We start from the raw sequence: 25548 nt of genomic DNA, 5'->3' as shown, positions 1-25548 counted from the left end.
CATAAAAAGTAATGGACAACATAAAAAGCTCTACAAATGAGCCTGGAAGGAAATACATCCACAGAGTGAAAGTTATCTCTAGAAACGTGGCAAGAGAAAGACGCTTTCTTTCCTTTGTGTTGGTTCCTGAGTTTTCTGATTTGCATATACCTTTATGATGAAAATTATATCCTCTATGCTTTATTATTTTTATTACTGGAGAAAAGCATATCAGTTGGAGAAGAAGTTCGTAATGTAAGGAAATGTTTAAAGTTGAAAATAAGTGTTTGCTGATCTGATTCTAATCCTCTGCAATTTTCAGAGGTAACAGATCACTAAATGATGAACATCCACTCATACTTTTTCCTAAACAGAAATATGCTTTTTAAAAAACAAAATAGGATAATAAACCAGTGTTATGCCTTACTGAGGTTTTTTCACTTAAAAGTGTCCATCGCTTTTCCATTTCAACCATCTTATTGTTCTTAACAGATGCATAACGTTATGTAGATGCTTTATATTTCACTTCCTTTGTTAAATTCTTTTTAGATGTTTTATAATTCACTTCACCCTCCCTCAAGCATGATTTAAGTTGTTTCTACTTGTTTACTATTATATATGAGTTTCTGCTGGTATTTTTTGGGTAGATATATATAGATATATACATATATACATATAGATTTGATTAATTTGGACAAATTATATGTAATAAATAATAAAGTCAGGTTACATATATATTTTATTTTGTGGTTGCAAAATTACTTTACTATTTGAAAAGTTGGTTTATAACATCTGAAGCAAATATGGCAAAATATTACTGTCTATTAAATATGGACAATAGATACATGGGACTCTGTTTATAGTCTTTCCTGCAATTTTCTCTATATATTAATGCTTCAAAATTAAAAATAATTTAAACAAGGGGGTGGTAATGATATGTATTCATTCACTGTGAATATTTAAGAACAAAGCCTCATTAAATAGAAGTAGGCCCTGGGAAAGGGCTTGGGCTGTTTAATGAGTCCCCACGGTGGCTGGAGATGTATAGACACTCATAAGTAGGGGGAGGGAGGGGATGCTCACATTTACGGGGGATCACTCTGTGGCACTGTTCAATGTCTTTTGCATATTTAATTTTAACTTCTTCTTTTTTTTTTTTTTTTTGGTACTGGGGATCGAACTCAGGACCTTGTCCTTACGAGGCAGGCACAATGCCACTGAGCTAAATCCCTGGCCCATGCATATTTAATTCTAATAAAAAATGAGGAGGCAATAAAACAAAACTAAACACAATTTGGTGACTTGCATGTGATAAATCCTTCTTAGAATTACCAAATAAATATGCTGGAAATGAAATTGGTGAAGTTGAAAAAAACAAACTATAAAAAGTGCCCAGAGCTGGGCATTGTGTTGCATGCCTATAATCTCAGAATTCTGGGAGGCTCAGGCAAGAGGATTGCAAATTCCAGCCCAGCCTGGGCAACTTAGTGATTTAGAAAGATCCTGTCTCACAATAAAAAATAAAAAGGGCTGAAGCAGTATCTCAGTGCAAAGGCCCTGGGTTCAATGCCCAGTACCCTGCTGCAACCAAAATAAAAGGTACTCAGAAAAAGCCATCAGTCTCCCATGGAGGTAGAGCAAACTGATACCTGGGATTCTCACTTGAACTGGACCATGAAATGAAGCCAAAGATCTGAACTGGTGAAAAACATTGGCCAGTTCCCAACCAGAAGACTGGCAGGCACATCCCCCATTTCCTTGATCTCCCGGGACAGGTAATCCAGACCTGCTGATCTAGCTTCCAAGCATTTCTGGATTGACTCCCCATCTTATTCTGAATCTCAGTCCTAAAAATGTTAAAACCTTTTTGTTTTGATGTGTATAATTTGTAGATAATATGTTCACATGGCTCAAAAGTAGAAAAATGTATATATAAGGAAATAACTCCTTTCCACCCCTGTCTGCCCATTCATTTCTCCTCCCAAACTCAATTTCCATTTCTGATTTTCTTTTCTTTTTTTGCGGTGCTGGAGATTGATCCAGAGCCTTGCACATGTTAGGGTTAGGGAAGTGTACACTACTGAGCTACACTCCCAGCTCTGTTTCCAGTTTCTTGTCTATCCTTCAGAGACCTCTAGGCACAGATAAGCAAACACACATAGACATGTAATTTTTAGCATAGATGGAAGCATACTTTTCACTGTCCTATACTTTGCTTTTTTGCAATTAACAACTCATATCTGTATAGAATACACTTTGCCATTCCATTTTAAAATCTGCATAGTATTCCACTATACAAATGCACTTCTCATTTTCCTGTTTCCTACTTATATTTGCTCTCACCAAAAGGCCTATGCAGTAGTAACCTTTGGGCTTGTCTTTGCCTGTGTTGTGGGTGTACCTGTAGAATAAATTCTCAGAGGGGAAACTGCCAGATCAGAGAGTATGTACATTTGGCTTTTCATATTTACCAGATTGCCTGCTAAGGGCATGGACAAACTTACACTCCACCTAGCAGCATATGGATGTGCCCCCAGCCTTGCCAAGGCAGCATGTTAGCCAGTCTCTGCCAAGTGGACAAGTGAAAGTGGAGTTGTATTTGAATGAACTACATGAGTCAGTGACTGGGCACTGAAGAGAAAGACCTAAGAGGACACAAGCATTCTGCATCCATGAATGTGAATGTCCTTACCACCCAAACCATCACCCAGCAAAGCAGTTTGAGGACAGTGGTTCTGTGGAGGGCTGCACTGCCCCCCTCTACCACCCCAAGCTGGAGCACGCCCAGAGGGAAAGGCCTGGGCCTGGCTGCATCCTGTGCCCACACCCCGCAGACACTCAGCCAACAGCCTTGGGACTGGCAGAGACCAGACAGGGCAGCATGCAGGACCACGGAGCCCAGGATACACTGGTCGTCGATGCTGCTCAGCGTGAAGCGGGTGTTAGAGAATCGGGCAAAGCCGTCCCTGTAGAGCCAGGCACGCAGCGGGAGGTACTGAGGTGGAGGTGGGAGCAGAGGGAGGAAAGGGGACACACAGGACCTCACACTTCCTGGCATTTGCACCTGCCATTCCCTCCACCTGCAATGCTCTGCTTTTACAGATCACTCTCCAGGCATCCATTCTCACATCAGCCTTCTCTCTCTCCCTCTCTCTCTCTCCCTCTTTTCCAGTTTGGAGATTGAACCCAGGGGCTTCCCACTAAGCTGCAGCTCCTCTCCAGCTCTTTTTTCATTTTTTTATTTTGAGACAGGGTCTGCCCAAGTTGTTAAGTTGCTGTATCTAGGCTCAAACTTATGATCCTCCTGCCTCGGCCTCCCAGAGTGTGGAAGTACAGATGTGCACCTCTATGCCCAGTGTAACATCAGCCTTTGACTCTATCCCTTCTTTCTCTGGGGGAAGATACAGAAGGGAACAGAGGGAATGGCCTGGGCTCTACCACCATGTGTGATGCCCCAGCAGATGTGAGTCCCCGCGGCAGCGGCTGAGCCTGTCTCAGACACCCTAGTGTCTTTGTGCCCAGCACAGAGTAGCACACTATGAAGGGTTAAATATTTGCTGGATGAATGAATGAGTGAGTGGAGGGAGAACAGCAACTCTCTGGCTAAGAGAGTAGACTCTAGGGACAGACTGTCTGGATTTGAATCCCAGTTTTGCCCACTGTGTTCTTGGGCAAGTCACTCAGTCTCTCTGTTCCCTGCTGTACAATGAAATAGCACTCAGAGTCCCCTCACAAGATTGTTAGAGGGACCAGATGACAGCCAACCTGCTAAATAGGAGGGCTGGTGATCACTGCTTGTTGTGGATGACTGAGTGAAGAAAGAGGGACAGGTGGAGGACAGAGCAAGGTGCTGGGCCATCCAAGATGGTGAGACTTAGGTGTATCTGCTACCCCCACCCAGGCCCTGTGTCCTCTGAGGTGCCCAGGTGGAGAGAAAACTCACAAGCTCACACAAGCTCTCCCCAAATAGCCGCCCCCCCCATCCCCTGTGCAGGAGGGCCCTGTCCTCAGTGACTCACCGACATCACCAGCACGTAGACTCGCAGGTCAAACTTGCGGCCTGTTAAGAAAAAAAAGGATTAATTTGTGTAACAAATATTGACTACATGTCAGACACTGTGCTTGATGGGGGATACAGCAATGGATGGACGCAAATTCCTTTCATAGAGCTCCCAGTAAGACACGCACATTCACATGTACATACACACACATACACACACTCCATGGTACAAGATAATAGGGTGAGGGTATCAATCTTGGGGACAGGTTGGAATTTAGTGGTTAAGTGGTGACATATGGCATGAGAGAGTGCCTGTCTAGGCCAGCATGGCGCAGAGCCTCAGGTAGGACAGAGGCCCAGAGGGTACCACCAGCGCAGGCCAGGGCAGCTGGGGGGATGGGCAAGCAAGGGTGGCAGGGACAGACCATGCGCAGTCTTTGGAATTTGTTCTACAAAGCATGGGCTGGGGATTTAGCTCAGTGGTTTCGCCGCCTGCTGTGCAAGTGCAAGGACCTGAGTTCGATCGCCAGTACCAAAAACAACAACAACCACCAAAACAAAGCATGGGAAACTGCCATAGGCTGTGTGAGGCTCTGGCCTGTGTTGGAGTGGAGCCAAGGCAACCAGGGCAGTGGCCAGGGCCGGATGGAGACGAGAGGGTGATCAGACAGCTTCAGGAGCCAGCCAGGAGCTCAGCAAAGAGTGGGTGTGGGTGAGGAAGAACCAGTCGCCGGATCCTGGCTTCACAACCTGGGCATGGAGGGGCTGTGAACCGATGGGGAAGCTGGGGAATGAGGGGGCTGCAGGGAGAGGGTTGGATCTGGCTGGTGTTGGGGTTGAGCTGCCAGCAGATAGCCAATAGATCTGGGGCTCAGGGGCAAGGCTGTGGCTGGGGATGTTAAGCTGGAGTCACTGGTATTGGCACTGACATCGGTGCTGTGATACACCTCAGACAACTCTGATCACTGCATCCCCCATACCTGTGTCTACAGACCTTGCGTGGGGAAAGCAGATGCAGTTCAGCTGGGAAAAGCACAGGGTTTCTGAAGGACTCTGGTCTCCCTGGGCCTTGTCCCCTCCATCTCCCTCCAGGTCCACCCAGGTATCATTCAGGTCTCCTGATCCCCATGTGCTCTGGTTCAGTGCTGTCCTCTCCTCCGGGGTACTGGTACCATGGGAGCAGTGGGCAGCACAACCCAGGCCACGGCTGGCTCTATACCTGTCTATTAACAGGAAGATGCATGAGTGATTGACTTGGTTCTCCAAGAAGGGGAATTTTTGTGAACCAAGAAGAGAGTGCAAACAGTGTGCCAGTTCGAGGGAACTGCATGGGCAATGGCTAGGAAGTGGCAGAAGACAGGACAGATCTCTGTCAATTATTCCCTTCACTGTCAGTGCCAGTCTTAGCCCTTGACAGGCTGGTAGCCCAGGCTTCTTGACTGACTCCTTGACTGAGTGGGGAGAGGGCAGGAAGCCAAGACAGGCATCTCACCTCCGATTAAGTAGGGATTCTCGATGTAACGCTGAGCTACATAGTTCTCCACAGGTAGCTCATCTTTCTGGTCATCAGAACTTCTTGTGTCCTACTTGTAACAATGTTAATTATTAACAATCAGTAAGCATTTCCCATATACTAGGAATTACCTTAGACACTGTACTTGGGGTATCTTATTTAACTCTTAAATCAACCCTCTTGGGTAAGTACTAATGTGATTCCCATTTTTACAGATAAGAAACAAGCACAGAGAGATGGAGTGACTTGCCCAAGGTCACACAGCTGGCCAGTGGTACAGCCGGGGTGTAGACCCACACACTTTGGGCCTAGAGCCTGAGCATTTGACCTCTAGACCTCTGTTGCCTGGTAGGGTAGTCACTAGCCACATGTGGTTATTTACATTTACATTTACATTGATCAAAAGCAAATTAAATCACATGCTGCAATATGGGTGAAACTGGAAGACATGATTCTAAGTGGAAAGAAGACAGACACTAAAGGATAGATATGGTATGATTCCTTTTACACTTGATCTTAGCCAAAAGGCCGAGAAGAGATTATGATTCCTTTTATAGGGGGCATGGAAAGGAGTCAAATTCATATGGGCAGAAAGTAGATGATGCTGGTTGGGGGTTGAGGAAGAGCAGGGAGCTGGTGTTTAATGGGTGCAGAGTTTTGGTTGGGGTTGACAAAAAGATTCTGCAGACACATGGTGATGATGGTTGTAAAACAATATGAACACACATGATGCCAGGGAAGGGCCCACTGGAAAAGGGTTAAAATGGGAAAAATCATGTTATATATGGTTTATTACAATTTTTAGAGAGGAAGTGAAATGTAAAATTTGGCCCTTCAGCAGCCACATGTCAAGCGTTCAGTATCGCCACGTGGCTGGTAGTCATCCTATTGGAGGGCACAGATATACACCATTTCTGTCACCAGGAAGGGTTGCCTGGACAGTGCTGCCAGCCCACTTGACAGGCCCCCAGCTAGAACAGGCACTGTCCCAGGCTAGCTCTCCTCACATAAAAAACCCTTCCTGCCATCATCCCTTTGCAGCTACCTTGTGAGGAACTGAGGTCCAGACACAAGAACCACTCCCTTGCTGGGCTGGCACAAGGGTCCGGTGGAGTGGATACCAGAACTCAGGCCTCCTGGCTCTCAGGCCAGACCCACCCCACCAGCCAGCACCCCCACCTGGCTGTCGGGCCTCTGCTTCCTGAGACCTGGGCCACCCCACCTCTACTCACTTGGCTGCCAGAAGGATTGACAGTGGTGGTGGCGGCATGGGCAGGCTGGGCCTCCAGGCTGGCGAATTTCTTGCTGGCAGTGCCCTGACAGTGGCATGGGAAGAATTGGGACACCTGGTGTTGGTGGCAGGGGAAATGCATTTATGGAGCACCTGCTATGAGCCTGTAGGAGGTGAGTCATCCAGCACCTACCGTACCATGGGCACTGCTGAGGTCCAGAGGGCTGCACCCATTTTCCCAAGAACATGCAGCCCCTGAATGGCAGAGGCAGGATTTGAACGTGGATTTTACTGCATATGTCTGGGCCCGAGGATGTGGTGGGGGCAGGCAGAAAGATGCCCTTAGGGCTCAGCCTAGGACTCAGAGGAGGAGCCAACCCATCTCTGTCTCTCCCCAGCCTGTGAGCAGGAGGAAGGTAAAGGACTTGGAGTGTCGAGCACTGCTAAATGCCAAGCATGTTCCGGTGGCTTCTGTTATTAACTCTGAATCTTCAGCAGCCACTGTTACTATCTCCACTTCCTGGGTCACCAAGGGGTCCAGTAACCTGCCCAAGGTCGCACAGCTACTGAGTGGCAAGGTCAGCATTTGAACCCAGGCAATCTGGCTCCAGAGACCCCCACTGTGGGGAAGAAGCTGAGGCCTGTTCCCTGGCCAGGGCACAGGTTTGGGGTTGGGAGAGATGGGCTCACCTGCCTCCAGTCCGTGATGTCCTTCAGTCTCCGGAAGAGGAAGATGCCCTTGCCCTGAGACCGTGCAACCTGGGGTGGGTGGACAAGGAAGGCAGTTCTCATGTGGGGGCTGTTGGGGCCCACTGTGCCTGGGCCCCTCTCCAGCATTTCTCCATGTCCATCCCCCCTGGTACCCAGCTATGCCATAGGGACTGAACAGGGATGGGGGCAAGAACGTGACTTAGCTCACAAAGACATACATTTGCATGAATAATGCAAAAGAACAGACAATTTAAAAACCATTGCTAACAGTCCTGGGAACATATCATCCAATTCTTTTTTTGGAAATCAATTTGCCTTCCTAATTAGGTTTTGCTTCGGCTAATACTGAAATCAGTCTGCGTTAATTGAACCCCAGCATGGATAATTCATAGCTCTCAGAGGCTGGGGGTTGGGAGAATCTTCAGTATCTTGCAGAGTGGTCCCCATGGAAAGCACTACTTCCTCCTGTGAGAAAGAGCCTACAGCGGCCCTTCCACAGTGCTCACCTGCCCAGCTTTGCACACCTCCAGTGCCTGAGAGCTCACTAACTGCCCCTGCATCCCTTTTTGTTGCAGGATAGCTTTGTTAAACAGTCATCAAAAAGGTATGTACTAGGTGCCTACTATGTGCTGGATGATATGATATCCCCTTAACTCAGACCTCATGGAACTTCCACAGCCCAACCTGTACTGAGCCAAAGTTTGCCAGTCTGGTCTGGCTTCTAGGGCTTCCTGGAAGAAATCTGATTCCAGGGCACCGGAATTGCCGTTTGGTTATCTGCAGCCATCAATAGCTCCCTCCAAGTCATCTTTTCTCCAGCATGAATGCACCCAGAAAGTCCAAACTCTCGTTTCTCTCTGTTCTCCTGGGACATGGCCCACCTGGCCCACCTGAGGCTCTCTACAACAAATGTCAGGCAGAGCCAGCAGGCACAGTTGTACAAGTTCCCCACTGCTCATGCTGGGGACCCCTGCTCTGCCTTCCACATTGTGCACCCTGGATCAGAGTTGTGTGTGCCCACAAAGTGCGCACAAGACTATGAGGCATGGCAGTGGTGCAAGAGCAGCCAAATATGCACAGTGACTCTGAAAAGTAACGTGTCGGCGGACAGCCAGGGCTTCCAAGCCTTGCAGAAGACTTGAGCAGAGACACCACTGTAAACAGGTCCTCAGCTTCATTAGTCACCAGGGAGATGCAAATACAATCACGAGATGATACCGAGACACTCTCTTTGAGAATTGCTATGATTACAGACAATAGCAAGCATTGGTGAGGACAGGGAGAAACTGGAACTCACACATGCTGGCAGGAGTGTGCACTGTTTGGAGACACTGGGCAGAGGTAGCCCTCATGCTCTGTCCTGCAGCTGCTCTCCCAAGTATTTCACAACAGAAACGTGCACATGTGCAACCTGGGGATATGGACAGGAACATCTGTGACAGCATGGTTCATTCATAATAGCTCCTACCTCGAAAGTCCCAAACAGATGAATATTTACTGAATGGAACAGTGTATGAACAATTTGTAAAAGTAGGATGAACCATGTGGCTATAAGGTTGGGGGTGGGGAATGAGGCACTAGTGGTCAGACTCTGATTCCAATGATAGTGAGTACATAAACTGATCTATGCTGTTAGTGGTAGGGAGCAGGTGTGAGTAGAAGGGACTGAGAGGGGCTGCTGGGGGGCTGGTAATATTTATGATCCTGGTGCTGGTTACTTAAGTGTGTTTACTTTGTGAAAATTCATACCATACCCTCATAACTTGGGCATTTTAAATGTTTCATTTTAGCTTCAACTAAAAAGTATCTTCTAAGGTTTATTCCTTTTGATATCAGAACCGCACCCCCCACCCCTGCTGGCTGCTTCTCTGTTGCTATTCCCCTTCCACTCCTTTCTGGCTGCCAAAGCCCATCTCTTCTAATCCAGCTGGGGCTGGAAAGGGTAGATACTAGTTTTCCCAGCTTCTTTTGCAGTTGGTGGAAGCCATGTGACCAGTTTGGGCCAATAAGGACATATCTGCTTAGTGACTCTGGGAAGATTTTCCACCAGGAAGGAGCCAGTCATGGTGGTGTGCACTTGTAATACCAGTACTGTGGAAGAGTGAGGCAGAAGAATCACAAGTTCAAGCCTAGACTGGGAAGCTAAGTGATTTATTGAGACCTTGTTTCAAATAAAAAAGGGCGGGGGATATAACTCAGTGCAAAGGGCCTGGGTTCAATCTCCGCTTCCACAAAATAAGTAATTAATTAATTACAAATACTGGGAAGAGAGAGGAAGGAAAAGAAAGAGAAACAGAAAGAGACAGATGCTCATAAGGAAATATTGTATAACGGGGCAGGCCCTTGCCCACCCCGTGATGTTTTTGCCATAAAATGTTCTGTTCAAGCAATGTACTGTTGGTGGTACATAATGTTTCTACCTAAGATTTCAAGAATGTTCTGTTAACTCCACCCATCTGCCTCAATGAGCATGCTCGCCTAGTAGGTGGGCACCCCCCTCCCCCGCATAGATTTCTATATAAGATTGCTTCCATTTTTGTTTGGGGCTCAGACTTCAGAGAACAAACTCCTCTAAGCCTACCGGAGTAATAAAGTTTCCCTAAATCTCTCCCAGTGCCACTCTATTTCTTTGCCTCCAGGGACCTTCAGATAGCTGTAACACTTGGCTGTAACAGAGCTGTAACACTTGGCTGTAATGCTGAGCTGCCTCGTTTTTCTGTAACAATATGAGAGAAAACATCTGGTCTCTTCCTTCTTTCTTTGAAAGCTATTGTCTGCAAAGGTGATGTCTACAACTGCAGCAGTCATTTCATACCCAGTAAGTGACAAAAAGGCCACACACTGAGGATGCAGAGCTGACAGAAGGAAGACTCTGGGTCTTCAGAGGCATCATTGAGCACATTCCCCAGCCTGGAGCCGCCACCCTACTGCTTCTCGGTCATGTGACATAAGGAGATGTTTACTGTTGAAATCATCTTTAGACTTTGCCATATCTATTCCAAGATCCTATCCAAGGGAACTGCCCAAAAGAACAAAGAACCAACTACCTGTCCAGCAATGTACTAGGGTTGTTAGGGCTGGAATCGCCCATTGCTCTGGCAGATGGCAGCTACTAAAAGCAATCATAATGATATCTCCAGTCTCAGGAATTCTCCAGAACCACATCAAGAGGTAAAGTCAACATTCCCTCCCTTTGAATCCGGGTGAGCCTTCAGGACTGCCTCCACTATGTGTAGCAGCAGTCACATGGTGAGAATTCTGATGCTGGATCGTCCAAGGCAACACAGGTGCTGCCCAGCTGTTTGCCCTGGGGAACCAGTACCATGCTGAAATTCAGAGATGATTGTTGTTTCAATTCTCCCCCTGTGGTAGCAATTTGCTCCTCAAGGATAGATGGCTGGACACTGACTTGAGGGTGATGATTCCTAATGACAGTGACACTAATAGCTACAGTAATACTCCTTGGATGTTCACTCTGTGGCAGGCCTACGGACTCAACCACATTATCCTGTGACAAAAGGTTAATATTAGCCCCCTCTGCAGCCAAGGAAATGAAGGAACAGAGAGCCCAAGCATGTTACCCAAAGCCACCCAGACAGCAGGGGAAAAGTCCAGGATTTAAATAGTTAAATCTATTACACAAGCCTGAGCTCCTAACACAAATCACATGATAAGCATGAGGCCGTTTCTGGGAGTGTCTGTCTCACCTGATATTTTGGGAGTAAAATATTTTTATACATAAAAAGATATATTTGTGGGGCCGGGGATTTAGCTCAGTGGTTTTGCTGCCTGCTGTGCAAGCGCAACAACCCGAGTTTGATCCCTGGTAGCAAAAAAAAAAAAAGATATATTTCTGATTGAAAAAAATTGAATGGATTATTAGAATGAATTGTGGCTTTGATTTTGTGCCAGCTGTGGCCATTCATAGCCCTTGTCCCTCTGACAATGCTGCCCTATCCCTGAGGGCCACATGTATCATGTGACAATCATGGGTGACATTCACTGGGTGTGGCTCCCACATGGGTGGCCAGTCCCTCTTCTCAACAGAACTGCATTTGGGTCAACTCCTCCTGGTGGGCCTGCCTTCTGGGGTGGTTTAGTCCCCTCCTACTGCCTGTGATTGGCTCAGGCGTTGATCTACAGGATGCCAGGGAAAAGTTTGTGTCCTTTAAAAGTGACACAAGCCCAGGACATTCCTTTGTGGCCACAGTCTGTAGGGGTGTGAAGACTTGAAGATAGAGCTGTGGCAGCCACATTGTGACTGAGAGGAGCAGGCTGCCACTTTGAGTTGGAATTGATAGTGCTGCTGAGCATCCCTGAGTCAGCCATTCTTCATTAAAGGAAATTCCCTCAGATCTATAAATTTGAATGACAAAATTTTTTTTCATCTTTATTTTCACACCCCAGCAAGATTTCTACATTTCCTTCTAGATGAGTACAGGCAACGGCTCACAGGAGTCTAAGCCAGGCCTATCACTTTGCCATTAGAAGAAATCAGTTATTTCTTTATTGTATTACAACTGTTGCAGCTATTTCAAAATAGCATTTATGCACCTTATGACTTTGAAATTGTGTTAGCGGTGGAGCCTGCTGTTAGACCATTTAACAGTTCATGAAAAGCACACATATTCACAAAGGATTTTGGAAGAGTGTGTGTGGCAGTGTGAGAACGCACCTCACAGGCCTCCAGCTGCAGAAGAGTGCGAGATCGCTGAGCTCCAGCTGCTGCCTGTTGGCTGTGCCAACATGGGCATTGGCCTGGCCCCTGCAGTGGCTGCTCCCAGCCCCTCCCCTGCATCTGCACCTCTCACAGCAGCACACCTCCCCTGGGCCGCTGGACTCTCCTGAGGCTGTGCTGCAGTAAGGACTTCATTGGCCTCTTTCCTTCCTCTCTTCTTCCTTCCTCCTTCCTCCTTCCCTTCCCCCACTGAGGTCTAAGAGCTCCCCCAGCCTCTCCTTGTGCCCTCCCTGTTCTGTCACAGGTTGAATCTTGTCTTGGCATCTGTTTCTTGAGGCCTACACTAACACAGTTGAATACCTGTTTTTCTGCTTTCTTTTTAACCAAATGTACTTTATCCATACTTATCTCTAACTAATTAAATTGTATACATGAAATATGTGCAGCTCTTATGTATAGTTTGACAAGCTTTTTATTTTATTTTGGTACTGGAGATTGAACCCAGGGCCTTTGCACTGAGCTACATCCCCAGCCCTTTTAATTTTTTATTTTTGAGACAGGGTCTTATGAAGTTGCCCAGGCTGGCTTTGAACTAGGGATCCTCCTGGCTCATCCTCCTGAGCTATTCAGATTATAGGCATTCACTACAATATTGGGCTAATAAAGCAGTTTTAAATAAAACATTGTTCTGTGACAGGGCCTACACAATTCACCATACATATATGGCAGAGAAATAGGTCTGAAGCCCTGCCCTCTTATTTAAGCCACTGTGTGTGTGTCTGGAGGGGTTCTATTATTTAGTGACCAAAGCACTGCAGCTCTTGGTGATTTCTGTGAAAAAGCTTGAGAAGCTCTGCTAGGGCACACTAGGGTAATGGGAGGTTAAAATGTGGCTCATCCTGCTGGCACTTGGAGGGGGCCCATACCAGGTATGGCTTGATGCAGTTTATACACTATGCTAGATGTGTGTGTGTGTGTGTGTGTGTGTGTGTGTGTGTGCGCGTGTGTATCACTGGGGTCTGAACCCAGGGCAAGTGATCTAACACTGAGCTACAGCTACAGCCCCTAAACTGGACTTTTAAGGGCCAAACCCAAGGACCTGATCTTTTTTTCTTTCTTCTTTCTTCCACTCTTCTCTCTTCCATTTCTGCCCCCCAGGTCCCTTTCCTATCTCTACATTGTCTATCTCTTTATTTCATGTTATCTTTTATTTTGGTCTTTAGATTATTGATACTTTGGGTTTCTCATATAAGAGAGACCATAACGCTCTACGAGAATGACTGCATCTTTGACAAGTTTGCGCCTGGAATGGCAGCGACAGCGTCATCATAACTGGGGATTACAACTTCTTCCGCATGTTCCACTGCAACAGCAAGCAGGATGTGACCCTGGAGGCATCGCGGGAAAGCAGCAAGCCGAGGGCTGTGCTCAAGCTGAGGCGTGTGTGCGTGGGTGGCAAGCGGCGGCGCGACGACATCAACGTGGACAGCTAGGACTTCACCAAGAAGATCCTGCACACGGCCTGGCACCCGGCCAAGAACATCATCGCCATCGCCGCCATCAACCTCTACATTTTCCAGGACAAGGTCAACTCCTACATGCACTAGGGGCCCAGCCCGGCCCCAGCCATTCCCAGGTGCCCCCTGCACACGTGCAACATGGGAGGTGGTCATCGGGAGACAAGGGGCACCTGGGCCTTGTCCCACTCTGCCACCTTCCGCAGGCTAAAGTGCCCTTGGATGGCTAGGCTCTGTTTAAAAAAGGTAGAGGTCCACAGGCACAAGGTATCAAATGGCCATGGTCATCAAGCTGTCAGAGTCCGGGCTTCTTTTCATTCACTCTGCTCCCTGTCTCAGGCTGTGGTCTTTCCCACACTATTAATTGTCCATCCCACTGGTCTTTTCAGAGGGAGCAGGAGCTGGGGGCTCCGGGGACAGAGACCGGGGGGTCACACAGGCCAGCAGAGGGGCTTGGATGTGAGTGGGCAGCTTGTGCTGCCTGGGGGCTGGTCCCGACCTGGCTTTCTGGATGGGGAGTTTGCACTGTGATCTGTAGATGTCCCATACCGGGGCAGGTTCCGAGAGGAAGGGTGGGGCCCTCCTTGAGTGCTGGTCCTCTCTCCTCATTGTCCCCATTTGCTGAGCGGCTGTGGCACCTGGGCAGGGTGCTCAGCCTGAGGTGCACCATTAGATTCCAGCAGCCCGGTCCACGGCAGCTGCACGGTCCTCCCCCAGGGACACTGGCTCCTGCTCGCGGCCATCACATGGGTGTCTGTTCACTTCCCCCTAAACACCGGCTGTCCCTGGGCGCCAGCCCTGTACTGGGAACCAGCATGGAAGGTGAAGAATGATTGTCCCCGATGTACACGAGAGGAAACTGAGTTCTGGGTAGAGACACAGCTGCCCAAGGCAGGCACCATGTACTGTCGCGATCGGGGGTGCTGTCCCCACTCTGCGAAGGTGCCAGTGGCTCACATTAACCCAATGCTGAAGGGTGCCGTCTCCTCACTCGCATCTTGTTGACAAGGGATGACACCGAGGGCGGATGGAGAAGCTCTCCGTGTTTGGTGATGTCAGGATGTCCCCTCCTGAGGACTGTCACCCCAGGGGGGCCTCTGCTTCTTCTCCAGCCATGCTGAACTGCCTCCGAGAGGAAACGCATGTCATGACCATTTTAGGATGTTTTCTTTGAGGACCACACACACTCATTTGGGGGACCCTCCCCACACCCCGACACAGGGCTGCAGAGAATGTGGTCTCTGCAGAGTCCTCCTTGGTGACACTGGGGTCTACCTGGTGTCATCTGGCCCCGGGGGATGGCCACAGAACCAGGCAGTTTGGGCCTGGGCTCTGAGAGCAGAGTGCAGGCAGGGCCAGGCTGAGCCAGGGTCCTGTCTTCACTTCATGCACCGCAGACATCACCCAGGAAACAGGCCCACCTGAGGGTGTCCTCGGGGTGCCCGTGGACCTATGTGTGTGTAAAAGCACAAAACGCATGTGCTATATTATACTTACACACAAATGGATCCATTGAGTTTTTCTTTTTAATCAATGTGAATGAATAATGTCTGTTTATAATAGCATTGTAAAATCCAGGCGACCTGGACTGTATTATATGTACATATCTACCTTATCTAAACTTAACAATCACAAGATCGGATGACTTTATCCCCTGAGGATGTGGTAAACTGAAATCTTGCTGAAGCCAAAATCCAGCTCTGAGGGCCTTATACACTTGCTGGGGTCTTCAGTACCAGCATCTCCCTTTGTGATTCCGACGTCCAGAGAGGAAACTTGAGTTTGAAGCAAGAAGTTCCATCAAATCATAGGTTTAACATTCACCATCTTCAAAGTACCAATCTTACACAGCTTTCGAAGGGGGTCTTAACATAGTTCCTACTTCCTGACTTCTGTTTGAACTTTGGGTACCAAATCAAAAAGGGGGCTGGGGAGGAAAAGAAAGACAGAGAGCTCAGTAGCAAAGTGTGTCTTTGGGTGCCTGGAAGATAACCGTGCCCGGAGCCACCTGTGGATAATGAAATGTGGGTGAGGAAACATGCATGGGGCGGGGGGAGAACCAGGCGGGTGGGGCTGCAGGGCCTGGGTCTCGCCCTTCCCTCGTCCACCTCTGGTCCTCTTGAGTGTTTGGTGTTCGCAGCATCGTGGTCATGATGTGCTGGGGTTTGGTTATTTCTTCCCCTTGGGCGGCTCTCTGAGGGTGGAGCCCTGGGGTTAAGGGAAGTGGGTGAAGTAGGTCCGGGCTTTGGATTCTGTAACACTAAGTGCATTCTTTTTTCTTGGGTATCTCAATGGATTATCCAACTGTTGAATAAAATTATAAATGTGTTAATACCAGCTTTTTTTCCCAATAAAATAACAAATGTTACATCTAAAAAAAATAAGAGAATTTAGCTCAGTGGTGACGCCTCCTGTTTCTCAAGCTCAAGGTCCTGAGTTCGATCCCAGGTACCAAAAAAAACCAAACAAGTAAAAAAAAACAAGAGAAACCATGAGATATTTAATCTTCCATGTCTGATTTATTTCATTTAGCATTATGGTCTCAAGGTGCATCTATTTTCCTACAAGTGACTCAAATTTATTCTTCTTTATGGTTTAGTAGTGCTTCAAATAGATACTGCATTTTCTTTATCCATTCATCTGTTGATGAAAGTATAGGCTGCTTCCTAGATTTGGCTATTATGAGATGTGCTATAAACATGGGTACACATGTATCACTATAATATGATGTCTTTAAATCTTTCAGGAAGATAGCCAGAAGAGGTCTAGCTGGGTCAAATGGAATTTCTATTTTTAGTTTTCGGAGGAATCTTCATACTGATTTCCATAGTGGCTGTACAAATTTACCTTCCCATCTACAATGTAGGAGTGTTCCTCCCTGACCCCTATAACTTCACTAGCATTTGTTGTTCAGTTCTTGATGATAGCCATTTTTTCTGGAATAAGATGCTATCTCAGTGTTGTTTCAATTTGCATTTCTCTAATGGCCAAAGATATCGAGCACTTTTTTCATGTTCCCATTGGCCCTTGGTACTTCTTTTCAGAAGCATCTATTCATTTCAATTGCCAATTTTTTGACTGGGTCTTTTATTTTGGTGGGAGGTCTAATTTTTTTGAGTTCTTTATATATTCTAGATATTGGTCCTCTAATGAGTATCTGGCAAACGTTTTTTCCAAGTCTGTAGATTGTCTCTTTACTCTGTTGGTTGTTTCTTTTGCTGTACAAAAGCTTTTCAATTTAATATAGTCACACTTGTTGGTTGTTGGTGTTATTTCTTCTGCAATTTGAATTTTGTTCAGAAAGTCCTTGCCTATGCCTATGTCCTCAAGAGTTTTACCTATTTCATCTCCCAACAAACTCAGTGTTCCTGTTTTTATATCTAAGTCTTTGATCCATTCCTATTTGATTTTAGTACGGGGTAAGAGATATGGGTCCAGATTCCTTCTTTTGGATGTGGACAACCAGTTTTCACAACACCACTTAGCAAAGAGGCTACCTCTTTTCCAGCATATGTTTTTGGCCCCTTTGTTAAAGATCAAATGGCTGAAAGTGCCTGGGGTTGTTTCTGCATCTTCTAGTCTGTTCCACTGATACACATGTCTGGTTTGTTGTTATTTTTTGTTTTTGTTTTTGTTGGTACTATGCTATTTTTATTACTGTAGCATTGCAGTATAACTTGAAGTCCAGGATTGTGATGCTTCCTGCTTTTGTTATTCTGGCTGTCTTTTGGCTCCACGTAAGTTTTAGACTTGTTTTTTCTAGTTCTGTGAAGACTACTGTTGGTATTTTGATTGATATTACATATCATTTTGTATAATGTGGACATTTGACAATATTGGTTCTCCATATCCAGGAGCAGGAGATGTCTTTCCATTTTCTGATGTTCTCTTCAAACTCTTTTTCCAGAGTATACTGTAGTTTTCATCTATAGTCTTTCAGTTCCTGATTATAGGTTAATTCCTAGGTATTCAATTTTTTTGAAGCTACTGTGAACAGGATTATTTTCCTGATCTCTCTCTCAGTGGGTTCATTGTTGGTGACCTGCTCTTACATTCCGCAAGAATTATTGCAAAACTGGAAGATGGCCTGGGCCTCAGGCCACATAGGAAAAGAGTCCCTGCTGAGTGGCACTGGGTCAACATTGCCTGCTCCCTTCTGACTCCAACCTGACTCCAACTCTTCCTTGGCTGTTTTGCCACCACTGCAGAGAGAAACACCAGAGGGAAAGCCAAAGAGGAAAGGCTGTCTTGAGACTGGCCAGGCCATAGCAATGATAGGAAAATTTCTGCCTGTATGTGACAGGACCAAGCAAGTCACAAAGACAGAGCTTGTGGGAAGAATGGAGGGACTTGGGGACTTTCTCCCTCTAGCTCTTAAATTTAGAGTAATGTTCTACTTTTTAACATACCCATCCACCCAAAGAAATCCAAATTCCAGGACCAACATCCCAGCCCCTAGCTCTCAGTGTAGTAGCAACCAGTAGCACCCTTGTAGCCTGGCATCGTAACAGGGACCTAGAGGCTGGGCCTGCAGATACCCAGTGGGTAACTGAAAGCAGGAAGGAGCTTGGCACCTCTGCTTTCAGATCTATATCTGTCTCCTTTATTACCTTAAAACTTTGGGGCAGGACCCTGCTCAGCTCTGCACACAGGCCTGATCATCACTTAATAGTGTCCAAATCACAACCTTTATTAGCTCTCTAAATTTACCCAGCCTGTCTCATCCCCCTTCAAGACTGAGGACATGAGGATATGAGTAACAAAAGTAATTTTCAGGATTTGCAGGGACATCCAACTCTTAACTTTTACAACATCCAAGTCCAGACCCCCTTGGATGCCTACAAGTCTCTGGTCATTATCCTAAACCTGCAGCCACCTCAGATTCCAGGGAAAGCAGAGCCTTGCAGACCACCCTATGATGCAGAAGCACTTACTCCAGGAGAGGAACCAAGGCTGCCCCCCTTAAGCAGAACCCATCATCTCATGATAGGAACCAAACAGCACCCTCAAGCAATAATGCTCTCCCAGAACCTTGCAGAATCAATCCAGAGATATGACTTAACCAGAAAACAGCTTGACCAGGACTACCTACAGTGCCAGCTATGCTAACCCCAACCCTTGCCTTTGTTCCCCTTTGCTATAAAACCCCAAAACTTCTGTCAACCCTTCAAAGACAGATTTGGGGTTGTGGAGTACTGGGGATTGAACTCAGGGCCTTTACACTGAGCTACATTTCCAGCCCTTTAAAAAAAATTTTAAAGACAGAGGCTTGCTAAGTTTCTAAGGTTTGGCTAGAACTTGTGATTCTTCTGCCTCAGTCTCCCAGAGTGCTGGGGTTACAGATGTGTGCCACCAATGCCAGCTCAAAGTCAGATATTGAACCTGTTTATCTCTCCTCCCATCGTGGGGATGCTGACTCCTTTCATGCCCTTCACCTCTGCTGGTCTCCCGAATTCACATTTGGGATGAGTGGCCAAGCCTGGTCTGTTGGGACCCCAGAGTCAGGGCTTTCACCCTAAAATGTGTCACAGTGTGATGGTTCATTTCAGACATCAAGCCAGCTGAGTGCTGGTGCCAGGTGTTTAGTTAAATGCTGGTTTGGATGTTGCTCTGAAAGTGTTCTGTAGGTGTGACTGACACCCACAACTAGTGACTTTTGGTTGAGGATGTCACCCTCAATAATGTGAGTGGGGCTCATGCAGCCAGTTGAGGGCTTAAGAGCAAAACTTGAGGTTCCTGGAAAAGAAGCAATTCAGTTGGACATCATGACACACCCTTCTAATCTCAGCATTCTGGGAGGTTGAGACAGGAGGATTGTAAATTTGAGAGCAGGCTATGATTTATCAAAACTGTCTCAAAATAAAAAAGGGCTAAAGGGCCGGGGATTTAGCTTAGTGCTTACACCACCTGCCTCAAAATTACAAGGACCCGAGTTCGATCCCTGGTACCAAAAAAATAAAAAAGGGCTAAAGATGTAGCTCAGTGCAAAGGCCTTGGGTTTAAGCCCCAGTACTGTAAAGAAGAAGAAAAGAGGACTGGGAATTTAGCTCAGTGGTTCCACCGCCTGCCTCGCAAGCAGAAGGGCCCAAGTTCAATCCCCAGTACCAAAAAAAAAAAAGAAAAAAGAAGAAGAGAAAAAGAGGGAGAAGGAGAAGGAAGGAAGGGAGGAGGAAGAGAGAAAGGAAAAGGAAGAACAAGAAGAGGAAGAAGAGAAGGAGGAGGAGGAGGAGGAGGAGGAGGAGCAAGAAGGGGAGGAGAAATTATGCCCCGTGACTGTGACGTAGAAATCCCGCCTGAGTTTCCAGCTGGCTAGCCTGCCCGGCCAATTTCCAACTTGCTGGTCCCTATGATACCACATGAGCCAAGTCCTTAAACACCCACACTCTGGGCTTGGGTTTCCCTGGAGAGCCCTGGGAACTTGTCAGGAGAGCATATTCACAGGCCAGGAGAGTTGGCCCAGCCCAGGCTTGGGAACTGCTGCTTTCCAACCTCCCCACTCCAAGTGTTGTCCATCTGGGGACCAGGACCAGTGGCAACTGGGGTAGGGGTTAGAACTGCAGCCACTCAGGCCCATCCAGATCTGCAGAGTTGAGCTCTGCCTTTTTTATTTTTATTTTTTGGTGCCGGGGATTGAACTCGGGTCCCTGTGCTTAGGCAGCAGGCAGTGAAAGCACTGAGCTAAATCCCCGGCCCAGGGCTCTGCCTTTTAATCAGATCCCCAGATGATGCATGGCCACGTGTAAGTTTGAGAAACACTGACCTGGTGCTTCCCAGGGCAGGTGCAAGAAGGGGTATTTCCTGGGCTCTTGGAAATAACATGGAAAAACGATTGGTTATCGGGCACCTCATGGCAAGGCCTTGATGTAACTCATGTGCCCTGTATATGTAACATGCATAGCTTCACTGCCTTCACTCACAACCCCTTCAGTCTCCGGAACCCCTCAGCCGGTCCCAGTCAATCCCAGGTTACAGACAGAAAGAGACTTAGAGGGGCTGAGCAACCTGCTCAGGATCACACAGCTTGTAAGTGGTGGATACAGAATTAGAACCCGGTCCATGCAGGCTAGAAACATTTGCTCTCCATACTCTGCACCCCAGAGACGGTGCCTCAGCTGTTCAGGGGGAGAACACACACACACACACACACACACACACACACACACACACACACACACCCACACCCACACAGCCAAGATTCTGCCTCTTAATTACAGCCATCATCGCGTCTGCTGCTAACAAAGGCCCTGGGCTGGGAAAGGAATCAGCTTAATATGCAACTGCTCATTCGCAATTAGTCCAGATTATCATTTGTCTGAGAGGATAATGGTGGGAGCTCGAATCTGCCCCTTGGGTCACAGCACTCATCCTAATCCCTGCTGCCCAGGCTAGAGCCCTCACTGGGCCTGCCCAGGACACAGGGGAGGAGGCGGCCCAGGGAGGACCAGGAAGTCTGGGACATCTTGGCTCAGCCCCATGGGAGCATCTCTTGTGCTGCTTTCTTCTGTCCCCTGTAACACTGGACTAATTGCTAAATCAGCATCAGCCAACATGGGGCTCCATATTCGGCTCCACAAGGAAGGGCTGCTCCTGGCCTACCCCAATCCCTTCCTGGGCCTGGAACCACAGGGAGCTTTGGTGATGCCTTTCGAGGCTGTGGTGGCCCAGGCTTTGTGGTGAGGGCAGCCCTGATGCACAGAAGGGCTGAGCAACTTGCAGATAGTCTGGCACCTCACTCCACTCCCTTTGCGGGGCTGCCTCCAGGGCAAGGCCTCAGTGTGTGCAGTTCTCTCTGCCTGCAGTGCTGTTCCTCACCTCCACCCTTGTCCAGGCTGGCTCCTAGCCATCCTTCAGGTCAAGCTCACTACTAATTCTTATACTCATGACTATTATTTATTGAGTCCTTAGTATGTGGATTACCTGTGCTAACTTGTTTGTTCAGTCACACAACACTGCTATGCAGTAGGTACTACAGTTATTCTCCCTTTGGGGAGCTTTGACACAGAGAAGTTGAGTAACCTGCCTGGGGTCACACAGCTAGTAAGTGGTACAGCTTGTATGAGCCCAATCTCTTACTTCTTCTGAGAGCCTGCCTAATTAGGGAGATTCCCCCTGCTGTTCCCTCTCCTGACACTATTCTTCTTAATGACACTCAGCACATCTGTGACCATACACAAATCCTTGGTTGGCTCACAGTCTCCACTCGAGGAGGGCAGAGACCATGTGTGACTTGCTGAGAGCTGCAATCCCAGCGCCTTGGTCCCAGCACCTGTGGGATACTTGAGTTCACAGGCCTCTTGGGTGCCTCGTCTTTGAAATGGGGCTATGACACTCACCCAAGGACAGCCATGCAACAAAGCACTTGGCATGGCCTGGTCACTGTTTCCTTTCACATCAGGAAGAGAGTCTCTGGACTCCCTGCCCCAGTGTCCTGATGATCACTTGTGCCTTCAGTTAACATTCACCAAGCACCTGCCAGGTGTGGCTGTCAGTTGCTGGGTCCAAAGGCTTCAGACAAAAAGGACTGAAGCTGGTGCTTCGGGGAGCAGAGAAGGTGCTCCAAGGCTGACTGCCCAGGCACAGTCGGTCCCTGCGCTGGGGCCCCGGACTCCACTTGACCCCCACTGTCCCACTGCCCCAGGACCTGCAGGTCACTCACAGGCTTCATGATCCAGGTGATCCCTGGGTGCTTGCGGAACTCCTCCACGAACAGGTGGTACTCACTGGGCATCTCAAAGGTTTTAGGGAAGAAGTCGCACTTGGCCGCCTCCGGCTTTCCTGCCTCGCGCTCCAGCTGTCTCCGGAACCGCTTCAGGTTCTTCACCATATAGTTCTTGCGGGTCAGCTGGGTGGCAGGGCAGGCAGTGGGCCTTCTGCTTCCGCCCCAAAACCCCAGTCCCACCAGTCCAAACCCCACACCTATTTTTCAGTCCATGGAATGCTGTAGCAGTAACAGTGGCTCTGCTGCAGTGCCTGCAGTTTGTGATTATTCCCACTTCACAAACCAGGAAACAGAGGCCCGGCAAGGTTAAGTAGTTGCCCAGGGCTGTCTGACTAACTGGCAGCACATCCAGGGTTTGACCCAGTCCTGTCTGGCTCCTAAGTTCCTATTTTTAACTGCTAAGCTATTCTAACCTTTAAAAAATCTCCCACCAATAGCTCCTCCAGGGCCATCTTTGTGGTCTGGCTCCTCCAAGATCTCCCTTCTGTCTAAACCCCAAACTTCTCTGCTTAATCCTCAAAACATCCTCTTCTTTTGAAGCTTGCAGCCTCAAGCCAGACTACTCTTCCAAGCCTGTGACCTCAAATCCCCATCTTGACAGTCTTAGGCCTTAGGCCTTAGCTTCGTACACCCTCAAGCCATCTAGCTCGTCGGGTATCCAGGCTACAGATGCCCCACCTAGCATGTACCCCCATATTCCCTTACACTTTTCCATCCTGGGGCTTGAGCCCCCAGACCAGCTCCTGCCCATCACCACACCCAGTCACATGAGTCCACAGGCCCAGCTCACCTCGTAGTGGTTCCGGAAGTGACTGATCCGCACGTGATCATCCATGTAGGTGTGGTCAAAGTTCTCCCTGAGACAGCTGACATCGCACCAGTAGAAGTCCCATTCCCCTTCACTGCGGGAGAAAGGTCATGATGTGAGGGCCTCAGCACTGCTGGGGGTCTGGGGCCAGGGAGGACCTGGTGTATCCCGAAAGAGCCCCTAGGAGGTGCTGTGGCTGCTGCTGCTGCTGCAGGTCACTGGCTCTCCTGACCTGAAGCAGATCTGGCTACATTGAGCCCAGAGTCCCTCTGGCACCTCTCAGTGACAGGACATGCCCTCTCCAAAGCACCCCACGCCCATGCACTGTAGCATGTGACACACCTGTCTGTTACCTGCCTTGCCCCAGGGGCATCCATGTTGCCATCAACCCTGCAGTTTGTAGTATCAAGTGGTGGAACTGGGTCACATCTGCAAGCTCCTCCCAGCTCAAAGTTTCCCATTACCAAATCCTCAGAGCATTCCTGAGAGGTGACAATGATCATCCATCCCCACAGCTCTAAGGGGCTACAATGGCCTTCTCACCCTTCTCACCGAGGATGTGGGGCCACACCCAGCTCTGCCAGAGTCCAAATTCTGACCCCAGACTTTCATTTCCATGACAGGTAACCAGGTCTTCTACCAAATCTGGGTACAAGAGAAGGGTACAGGAACTGCGGAGCTCCAAAAAGATGGGCCAGAAAATAAAACACCACCATGATTGCTTCCACTTTCTAAAAATAAAAACAAAATCCCAGCTATAGCTGAAGTCCCCTGAGTCTATCCCTGCCTGAGTCTAGCACCTTCTCTCATGCCTCAAAGGAAGCCAGGAGCCAGATGTTTGTTGTACCGTGTATATATGTTCAGACACAGCATGTGGCATTGTTGGGTATGTTTTTAAATTTTGTAACTGTTAATACTTATTGCTTAAATAAGGTATGTACCAGGCACTATTCTAAGTGCTTTATTGTTAGCTTCTATTATTACGACCAATTTACAAAACAGAAAACTGAGGCAGGCACAGAAAGTTTAAAGAGTTTCACCCAAGTTCATCCAGTAGTGAGTTGCAGAACAGGATCTGAACTTAGGCCATCAGGCTCTAGAGTCCAAGCTCCACAGTTAGAACTACTGTTTCCTTTCATGACTTGCTTTTTCCCACCAACCTCTTATTTTAGATATTTATCCATTTGATGCATAGGAGTCCAGTCCAGCTCCTTTTTCTTTTTCTCCTTCTCCTCCTCCTCCTCCTCCTCCTCCTCCTCCTCTTCCTCCTCTTCTTGTTTTCTTTTTGCAGTGCTGGGCATCAAACCCAGGAACTCACTCATGCTAAGCACATACTCTACACTCAGCCCCTTGTTCAGCCATTTGTACTGCCATGTTCTCTTCCTTTGAGTGAACATACCACAGTGTATTTAACCCATTTTCCTATTAGGAAGTGTTCGGGTTGTCCCCTTCTGCTTTGTTTTTTCTTTAATGTACAATGGGCTGAGAGTTGAAAAATATCTTGGTGAGGCTTGAGGCAGAAACAGAACACTGAGGAGGCAGCCACCTTAGGTGACAATGACTCTGGTCTCCTCTCACCTAAGTGGAGGACAATGTTGTGGTAGACTGTACTTCTGAAAGGGGTCCACACTACTATATCTCCCAACCTAGGAGCTGCAGGCTGTGAGGACACAGGAGAAGCCATGAGAAACTTCTTTGTTTGATGGCCCAACAGACATGTAAGCAGGATTTGCCAGATGACTCCTTCCTGCCATACCAGTCAGAATTCCTGCCCCCAGGGGCTGTAAGCCCAACACTACGCTGCCCTAACACTAAGTTCTGAGGTTTGGTACAGAGCACGGTGGTTGGAACGGCAACCAAGAAGTTGGCTGTGTGCTGTGAATGGAGCTCCCTGGAGCCTTCCAGGAACTAAAGATTCAAACTTTCTCAGTTCCTTGCAGTTCCAGGGGGTCTCTCCTGAACATCACCCCATGTGTGCAGGGCTTGAGGCAGGGAGACAGGTCCGGCCTGACACTGAGCTCAGAGGTGGGGGTGGTTGGGCTCCAGGGAGAATTCTCTGTCTCTTGCAGAGGGCATTGTGTGGTGACATCTCTCAGCCTGGTGCCTGGTACCTCCCACAAAATTCAGAGTGCCTTTTACAAAGTCTGATGGCCATGTTCCTGCTTTAATGTTGACTGGGAGAAAAAAATCATAAATAGCAAGACAAATACCACTTACATACACAAACTCTCCTACAGACACTACCATAGTGATATAGAAGTTCCTTTATCTAAGTAAAACCAGTGAGTCAATCTCAGAATAATCCTAAGTAAATAGCACACAGTCCACAGAGGGTGACACGTATAGTGGGGCAGTGACACTGAGGTCAGGAGGTCCCCATGTCTCACCGTCT

General features: G+C 47.9%; 1 protein-coding gene across 19 annotated transcripts in view; it reads right to left on the bottom strand.

Annotated features, from left to right (window-relative positions):
- The window catches only part of Ttll9 (tubulin tyrosine ligase like 9), a 67884-nt gene that overhangs the window by 23390 nt on the left and 18946 nt on the right, over window positions 1-25548 (bottom strand). For 8 of the 19 annotated variants that reach the window (XM_021254903.2, XM_021254908.2, XM_021254900.2 and 5 more), the window contains 7 exons: window positions 23139-23250; window positions 22286-22471; window positions 7414-7482; window positions 6725-6838; window positions 5472-5562; window positions 3999-4039; window positions 2887-2974 (listed from right to left, as the gene is read on the bottom strand). In XM_021254903.2, the coding sequence (XP_021110562.1) occupies window positions 2887-2974; window positions 3999-4039; window positions 5472-5562; window positions 6725-6838; window positions 7414-7482; window positions 22286-22471; window positions 23139-23250 (701 nt within the window). Of the gene's footprint in view, window positions 1-2886; window positions 2975-3998; window positions 4040-5471; window positions 5563-6724; window positions 6839-7413; window positions 7483-22285; window positions 22472-23138; window positions 23251-23708; window positions 24390-25548 lie in introns of those variants that run through there. The other 11 variants (XM_021254901.2, XM_004840594.4, XM_021254907.2 and 8 more) reach the window with 7 other exon arrangements.

Source organism: Heterocephalus glaber, unplaced genomic scaffold (genome assembly GCF_053883595.1).
Source record: "Heterocephalus glaber isolate CG9 unplaced genomic scaffold, H.glaber_assembly_v1.0 deba00001532, whole genome shotgun sequence".
NCBI classification, from domain to species: Eukaryota; Metazoa; Chordata; class Mammalia; order Rodentia; family Bathyergidae; genus Heterocephalus; species Heterocephalus glaber.
The sequence above is the reverse complement of the archived record's forward strand: the minus strand, read 5'-3'. Positions and strand labels throughout refer to the sequence as shown.